The sequence below is a fragment of the Bactrocera latifrons genome, unplaced genomic scaffold (assembly GCF_001853355.1).
Source record: "Bactrocera latifrons isolate USDA-ARS-PBARC rearing strain unplaced genomic scaffold, ASM185335v1 scaffold_320, whole genome shotgun sequence".
Lineage (NCBI taxonomy): Eukaryota > Metazoa > Arthropoda > Insecta > Diptera > Tephritidae > Bactrocera > Bactrocera latifrons.
Window position 1 is genome coordinate 211,074 of NW_017536853.1, and position 8,765 is coordinate 219,838.

The 8,765-nt window shown below is 41.6% G+C and overlaps 1 protein-coding gene across 3 annotated transcripts in view; it reads right to left on the reverse strand.

Moving 5' to 3' along the window:
- Window positions 1–92: 92 nt before the first annotated feature.
- Window positions 93–8,765, reverse strand: part of LOC108971086 (serine-rich adhesin for platelets) — a 114,381-nt gene continuing 105,708 nt past the window's right edge. For all 3 annotated transcript variants that reach the window (XM_018936914.1, XM_018936913.1, XM_018936915.1), the window contains 4 exons: window positions 5,560–6,126; window positions 4,978–5,044; window positions 2,738–4,917; window positions 93–2,680 (listed from right to left, as the gene is read on the reverse strand). In XM_018936914.1, coding sequence (XP_018792459.1) covers window positions 905–2,680; window positions 2,738–4,917; window positions 4,978–5,044; window positions 5,560–6,126 — 4,590 coding nt within the window. In that variant the 3' untranslated portion in view covers window positions 93–904. The remainder of the gene's footprint in view (window positions 2,681–2,737; window positions 4,918–4,977; window positions 5,045–5,559; window positions 6,127–8,765) is intronic.

Here is an 8,765-nt window from a genome sequence, read left to right on the forward strand (position 1 = left end):
TCATAATAAAATTTGGAAATAAAAAATTTAAGTCAGGAATATATAATATTACGAAAAAATCTATGAAAATYTGAAATGTAAAATTTTTACGCAAAAATCTATTGCGAACAAAAAAATCTGTAAATAAAAATTCTACAAAAATTTCGAAATATTATAATAAAGTATTTTAACATGCAATGATTCGCCATCTCTAACATTATTGCACTGCACGCTCAGCCAATTTTACTATTTTYACATTAATTTATAAGAAGACTATACTCTTCTCGCTCTCACATCTAACTAAGCGCTTTCTCAATAACTGTTGCCTACTTCAATAATTTTCAACACTATTTTCTCGCATTTCCATTTATATTYCAATATATAATATTCGGTAGTCGAAAAAGTCTTTTCGTATYTTGTCTATAGATGTACGTATTTTGMCAATAGATGTATGAAAAGACTTTTTCGACTAACCAATATGTTCGAGCAATATGACTAACCCTGCAATTTTAGCGTTGACCACACCCTACATTCGCACTTTTTCACCTTTATCACCGCTTTTGTTCTAACCGCCAACCCATCAATGTCCACTTTGAAAATTTCATACATATTTCTTAGCATTTTAGTATTTTTTGTTTTTTGCTTATATTAGATTTTGTTAGTAACATTTACAACTTTACGGCATAATTTTGTATGATAAAAAAGAAAGTTGAATTAAAACTTAGTGCTTCAATGTTGCAGAAAATGCAAACAAGCTCGAAAAGCATACGCATGCGCATGCGCCAAGTCACTGTCAATTTTTCCCAATGTACACTAGCATGGGTACACGTATTTGCTGCRCCGGCCTTTTCATTTCTTATATTCGCACATATTTCGCTGCTCACCAGCACTGCATAAAAGCGCGTAGCCATCTCCCTTTTCACGCTTACTTCAACGCCTCCTTGGCGCGTTGCTCCCACTCGGCGCGCCGCTGATGTATACCCTTAAATTCGCTAACCGTTGCCGAGCGCTCGATTGTCTTGCTAAGCGCGCTGCTGCTGCTCRTCGAACTGTTCATGCTGCTGCTGCTGCCACTGCTGTTGCTCTCAAGCGCTTTAATATTCAACGATTGTCGSTCGTGCGCTTTGCCATTCAACTGCTGTTGCTGTTGATGGTGATTGTTGTTATTCAAATTGTTGCTGTTGCTATTGTTATTWTTGYTGTTGTTTARAGTTTCAGACGCAGTGGTCGGAAAGATTTTACTAACGCTGCTGTTACGCTCGATGGGTATGGCGCGGAAGCCGGCGACTTTGATGGGCGGCAGGAAGCTGCGATTATTGGCGCCGCCGAYGCCGCCGGCGCTGCTGATGCCGTTGTTGCTGCTGTTGACATTGTTGACGGTGGTATTGTTAACGCTGTGTATGCCGGTGGTGCTGTTATTACTGTTATTTGCGGCAGTGTGATTGTTGTTGTTGTTGTTATTATTATTGTTATTATGCACGCTCAAGCCATTCGTATGTGACRCACCGCCAATAACGCTTTTCGTACGAAAATCAGCCAACGAATTGCGATTATTGACGCCATTCGTCAATTTGCCGCTCTGCATTTCGAGTGACGCCTCCAATTTCGGCAACTTGTCTAGTTTCTCCTCGCTCGCCGACTGATTCTCCTTGTCGCTGTCGACATTCTGTTGCGCCGCTACGAACTTCTTGGCGCTGCTGCCGCTGCCGCCGCCGCCGCCACCATTGCTCACCTGTATTTTGTCGGCAAGCGCGTTGATGTCCTCATCTTTGATTTTCAATGAGCGCCGCGCGAAAACCTTCATCAACTCGGGTGTCGCATCATCGCGATTGCCGTTGGTCGGTGCGCAYGCTTGCGTCGTCGCACAGAAGGACTTCTTGCGCAGCATGACCACATTGTCAGTGGCCGCTTTTTCGCTCGTCTCCAATTTCTCCTCCGATTTGGCAAATGATTTGCGATAGACTTCCTCCGTAATGGACTTCTTGCGCTCATTGCGCAAYTCCTCAATGCGCTTGTCCGTCTTCAATTTCTCCTCGCTCATGAACAAGCGCTTGCGCTCTTGCAACGATAATTTTTTGGCGCTAAGCGTTGCCCCGTCCGCGGGCGTATCTGATGGCGTTTTCATGCGCARCAATGCGTTCTCATCTACATCAGTTGTTGTTGGTGTCATCGGTGTTGTCGGTGTGGTTGGTGTTGTTGGTGAAAGTGTTACAATCGATTGTTGTTTCTTTACGGGACTTCTTGGCGGCAGCGCGCTCACAACCACTTGCATTTTAGTKGGCGATTTATTGTTACTGTTGTTGCTGTTGCTGCAGCTGTGATTTTGGCTCATATCGAATATGGTTTTCTGCTTGTCGGCTTCATTGGGTGAKGGCTTCTCGACAATCTCCACGCTCTCGTTGCTCAAGCGGCGCAAGCTGAGCTCYTCCAAATTACTGTTGCGCTCGTTATTAGCCTCTTTGGTCACTTGTGGGTGCTGTTGTTGTAGCTGCTGCTGCTTCTCCTGTTGCACCTGCTGTGGTTCTGTTTGTTGTAGTTGCTGCTGTTGTGTAGGCGTTTGCAGCTCGCGCACATTTTTGGCCAGCACCACATTTGCGGTTTTGGCAATGCGCKCGGGATCAACGCGATTCAACTGTATGCGCATGAACTCCGGCACGCCATCGTCATTCGGCGTGCTGCTGCCGCTTGTCGACTCATGCAACTGTCAAAAAATATGTTTAGTCATAAAATAATTATGTTAAGTAGAAGTTAAGCTTACCTTTACTGTGCCGCCGCGCTCTTCAATGCCGCTTTGGCTGTGCGCTGGCGGGCTGTCCAACAAGCTGGTGCTGCGGCGCGTCGTCTTGACGCTTTGCGCCTTGGCGCTCTGCATCACCGGTGCTGGCGCCGATTTGCGCTCCACATCTTTGGCATTCGCTGCTAAAACATCCATGGCATTGCGCACATTAGCCACCGCCACATTTGACTTCAGCTTGCTCATCTCGCGCAACGGTACTGCCGCTGTTGTGGGTGTGAGSWTCGGGTCGTCCGTGGAGGTGGACTTATCCAGGCTCGCATTCGAATCCCGCAAATGCAACACTTTCGGACGCAGCTGCTGCTCGGCCTTCAACACTTCCGCTGCGGRCGGCACCACAGTGACGAGCGAGATGGGCGACGCCTTGGGCGCATTAATCTGCTCAACASATTTGCGGTTGCTGTTAGCGGCGCTCACGGTAACCACAAGTGGTTTCTCCTCCAAACTGGTGGTGCTCGTTGGTTTGCGCAAGACATTGATGAATGGTGAYTTCACAAGTAAATCACCTTTGTTGGACTCKTCTGGCGCGACCGTTTTAGTTGGTGTGCTCTTCACCACAATATTTTTTGTAAAATTATAACTGCTGCTCGTGGCACTTAWATTGCCTRCAGACTCAGTGCGCGGTGTGTTGGCGCGCGTCGCCTTATCACCTTGCAACTCCATATYCAAAGCGCCGTTGTCGGCATTATCTTTGGTGTGTGTGTGTGCGAAATCATTGTASGGCACACGCAAATTCAACGTCAAATCGGGCAAACTGGGCATGTTGTTGTGCATCGCGGTGGGCGTGGCATACGCCTCCTCTTGGTATGTGCGAAAACTGCGYGAYTTCTCCACAACTTTTCGTTGCTTCTGTTCTTGGCTGCTGTACGCGTGCGTTTCGTCGGCGACGTCCAGCGAGCTGGTGGAATGCGCGTTTGCGCCATTACTGGCGGTGGCGTAACGTACCACCGAATCGTTGGAGCGTGAGATCTTTTGCTGAAAAGCGCTGAGTCCAACTATTTTCGGTTTCTTCTCGTAGTGATGCTCTGGCAATTTGCTGACGCTGCTCAACGAATTCACACTGGATGCCTGTGAGGCGGTAATTTCACGTATAATCGAAGTAGATTGGAATATCTCTTGCTGTGAGCTTTTGGAGAGTAGGCTGTTAGTGCTGCTGGCAYAAGAGTCGTGCGCTGTCGTGTTGGCGTTCGTGGTCACCTTGCGCTCGAGCGAGTTGATGTCCTGCGGCATGTAGCGTTGGCGTGCTGCYGCGCCCGATTTCGGTTTCGGTGGCGAGGTTGTCGCGGCTTCCTTGACKTTGTTGGCGCTGTTGTTGTGTGCTGTCAAATTATGCGCGTTCAACATGGCATTCAAGCCGGTGCTGCCGACAGCCAAAATTTCACGTTTAATATCTTTACGTGTCTCTTCGATATTTTGTTCGTAACTCAAGGCGCTACGAGATTTATCTAATTTGGTCAAACTGGGCTCGGGTGTCGGCTTGRTATCCAGACAGGAGGTGGAAACTTGCATTTTAGTTTTGGCATCCGTTTCGCTCTGACTCAATTCCTGATTTTCCTCGGCGGTCGGCGCGCTGTTCGGTGTGTTGCTGTTACTGTTGCTGTTATTGCGCGTGGCCGAACGCTTGGAATTGCGTTGTATGAGTCGCCGCAGGAAGCCGCTCTCTGTCGTCTCCATTTGTGTACTTGTGGCATCCTTCTCTTTCTCCCTCTCCCTCTCCCTCTCCTTCATCTTTTCTTTTTCCTTTTCCTTGAGYTTCTCACGTTCCTTCTCTCTCTTCAACTCCTGCTCACTGGGTGTTGGATCGGTGGACGATTCCTGTGGTGGCTCGAAGAGCGCCGTTGCCTTCGCTGTCAACGTGCGCAAGCCAAATAGATTGGTGGCGGCCGTTATGGATCCACTACTGCTGCTGCTAGTGGTGGTAATTGTTGTTGTGTTAGTGGTGTGTTTTCCACCATCATTACTCTTTTCATGTTTCGCGATTTTYGAGCGTTTAACGCTAACTGTTTGCTCATTGCTGGCGTTTGAAGATTTCGTTTTCGATTTCGAAGGTGATGCCACCTTTTTCGGTTCAACAGCATGTTGATCTAATACTTTTGTATTAACGCTAGGCGGTAGAGAGCGTGTTTTGGCTTTGATGTCATGTTCTGTGGGAACTCGGAAAACGTTAGTATTTTCTTTTGAAGAAGTCTTCAATAAAATCTTACCTTTTATGTCCAGTAGTGTATTATTAGCCAATCTGAGACTATCTTCATTGGCTTCCGGTATTGAGGTCTGCAGAAAATAGTAGAGAGGGGTTTCAAATATATAATATATACAATAAGAAGGTAAAGATTAAGATCGGGCTGTGCGGAACTTTAGACACTCTCACAGCTCGAAGACATAGGAATATTAATGAGTACTAAGATCGGATAAGATATAGTATGAAAACTACTTGGTACCAAATACTTAGGCAATCAGACGAACGGAAGTCGATCTAACGATAAATAAAATATACCGAACCTAGCTTCATGAACCGATTTCGCACTCTCTTGGTAACCTTATTTGAGACTTCTGCAATTTATCAGATAAAAAGTGTAATATTATTAACCGATAGGATCTCCTATTGATACCAAAAGTTCTTATGCWAAGCWASGAGCATGCTAAGGCTTTCGCACGAATGGAAATTGAGCTAATGTTATACAAAATATACYGAACCTAGCTTCACGAACCGATTTCGCATTACCTTGCTAACATTATATTACGTATGAGGCGTGTCTTCTACTCTTAACTTCATCAAAACCACTTACCTCCAGCGTACGCCGGTGCAGACGACTCGGTCCCTTCTTCTTAGCCGGACGTAAAGCCATTTTATGCTTAGCAGCCGAATGTGACAGACGTTGATACTTCGCACCCAACAAATCCGGCTCGTCACGGTTCRTGTCGTTGGYCAAACTGCCGCTCGACGAGTGTCGATAAATCTCCGAGGACACCGATGTGGTCGACACTGTGGATGAGCGAGTAATGCTGCGTSCACTCACCGTTGACGATGTGGTTGTCAMTGAACGTTCCTGCACAAATTCTTTGGCGCTAACTGTGGAATTATTTGCGGTGGATGCGGTGAATAGCTCATCACCATCACCGCTATTCATGCTCAGCAAACTCAACGAGGACACTTCACTGTGATTGCCACCCGTGGTGGTGGCGRTGGAAGATGTGGCTGTGGTTGTGTGCTTGCTATTGGCATAGTGAGTGCGTTGTGTGGTGCGTTCGACGCGCCGTTGTGGTGAAGCTGGACTGCGTGGCAGTCCCAGATCCTCTTCGGAAGCATCCTGACGATGGCGATTGCGTTTACGCAGCACATCGGAGAGCTCAGCCTGTAAAGAGTACAAAAAAGGTGGCGAAAGCAATTTAATTTTGTGTTAATTTTATATATTTTAAGTGCARTGTTGAACTTATGGTGGATTAGTGGTGAGTTTTGTAGATACGCATACCCAAGTYTTCCAGCGAAAGACGAGACGTGCCCGCAAACAGCTACGTCCTGTGCGATTCTCGCCATTACTCAACGGTTTGATTTTCATTTTAAACGGATTTTGTTTAAAGTCAATCATTTTCATTTTGTATTTGTTATTCAACTTTTTTGGTTATTATATAATTATTTAATTTTTCTAGCTTGGTGTGGTGGTCAGAAATCGTAAGACTCTTTTAAGTGCCCATTTGTTTGTTTACTAAAATTATTGTTGAAGTTGGTAATGTAGGTTTTGAGGTGATCCTAGACTAGATAAAGGATTACACCAGGACTTTAGGTTTATTGTGCCCTCATGAGATGGTTAGAATAGATTTGTTGAGGTAAGTTTTATGCAGTCGTTAAACGGGACTAAAATGACTAGTTGAAATGTAAAAATGAAAAAAAAAATCCTAAACTTTGTTTGACGACTGTCTTCTTAGGGAAAATGGAAAATTATTCGCAGGTTAGGTACTAAGTAAAGTGCGCATGGGTTTGATGGATTAGCTCTTAGAAAATCTAAAAACCGTTTAAATGTCCATTCGTACACTAAAATTATCATACAAAGAGTTCGGGATAAATATATAATATATATTTTAAGGTTAGGTGGGTTTCAGTCCATATCATTGATATCCAAGGAAAGATTAGACATTCCGTTCTCACCACAGTTCGGTCTAAGTAACCGGAACGGACCGGATTGTTATCCGGTTAGCGTATATCAACTCCGCATTATTTCTCGAAATTACTACAGAAATGTTTCTGTCACTGCAACAACAGCAAAAAAAATAAAAAATTGCTAATAGCGGTTAATAACCGGTTATAATTTTTATTGGTTTGTTGTTGAATGAATCAATGAGATTGCTTTGCTCTTTTCTTTAAAAACACATTTTTCACAAAAAATTCACCTTAGCTCGGATTTTAGTAGCGTAAAAATAATCTAGGCTTTAATTAACTAATTTATTTTTCTCATAATATGTTKTTTGTTTCATTTTAGAGAAAGTGTTGCTAAATTTATTTTTAATTTTATGTTTTCATATTATTTTTCTTTCATTTAAAAAACCTATTATTTATTTTTTTAAATTTAAATTTTTAATTTAATTCCTTTAATTTTCCTAATTCTTTTTTCCAATTTTTYTTATTTTTTTAACTTGTTTTTTTYTAATTTTTTTTAATTTTTCTTAAATTAGTTAATTTTTTCCTTTTTTTAGTATTTCGTAATATTTTTTTAAATTTTTAGTCAAATTTCTTTCAATTGCTAAAATTTCCTTCCTCGACCAGTAGTAGCCCTACTACTGGTCAAATACACACTTTTACAATTAATAACTGTTTCTTTTTTAAAACTATCGCAGTTCATAAATTTTCAATTTTTTTCTTAATTTTATTTCTTTAATTGTTTTAATTTTTTATTATTTGTTTTACCTTTTTCCATCTTTTTCCTAATATTTTTGCATTCTTTGTGTTTTAGCTAAATTTCTTTTAATTTTTTCTTAATTTTTTATATGTACATTTTTCCTAATATTTTTGCAAAATATTTTTTTTTACTTTTATCTAATTTCTTTGATTTTCTTAATTTTGTTATTAATTTTTCCTAATACCTTTGCAAAGTATTTTTTAATGTTTTCAAATTTTTTTTTATTAATTTTTCCTAAACATTCTTTACAAAGCATTTTTTTCTTTCAAAGTTCATTTTCATTTAATTATTTGGTTCAAATTTCCTCCAATTAACTTCTACCGATCAATTTGTAACAATACATTGTACATATACTTCTTCGAAGCAGTGTAGAAAGCGCATATTTCCACACACACACACGCACAGTAGCAGATTAATGTAAATAATCAAGTCAYTTGGTCAGTCGAAATAGATTTGTGAGAGCAAACACAGCAGAAAACACTTCTACAATCAGCAGATAAGAAAAAAGCAAACAAAAAAATTATAGCAGACAACAACAAAAAATTCTAAGCAAACAACAGCAGCAACTTATAAGCAAACAACAAAAATTGTAAGCAAACAAAAAACACAGTGACCGAGTGCTGAGTGTCGAAAGCGAAAAGGATAAATATTTWAAGATATTGTATGTGCACATGCATGTGTGTGTGTGTGTGTCTAGTACAATTGAAATTCAATGCAATGCTCAGAATTCTGTTCAGCAGTTTGTTGAACCCGGAAACACATGTTTGCAGCGTGAGTTGCACTTTCGAGTAGATTTTTCAAAGATTTAGATGAACGAAGATGAACATATGTATGCGTGTATGGATGTATGTGTGTTTTTGTGTTGCAGAAGAAATGTACATATGTAAACACGCAAGGACACTTTAGAATGTTGACCTGTACATTTCTTAGTTTTTGAAAACTAATTTATTATATTTTTCTTGAATCTGTTTAGCCTTTTYCCAGAAGTTTCTTTAGAAATCGCCTTAAAACTTATTAGGCCAAAAGTTTTTTATTTGCCCTGAGTGGCCATACTTGAGTAAATTATCAGACATCAATGGGTTAGCCCGTTTAATGAGGGG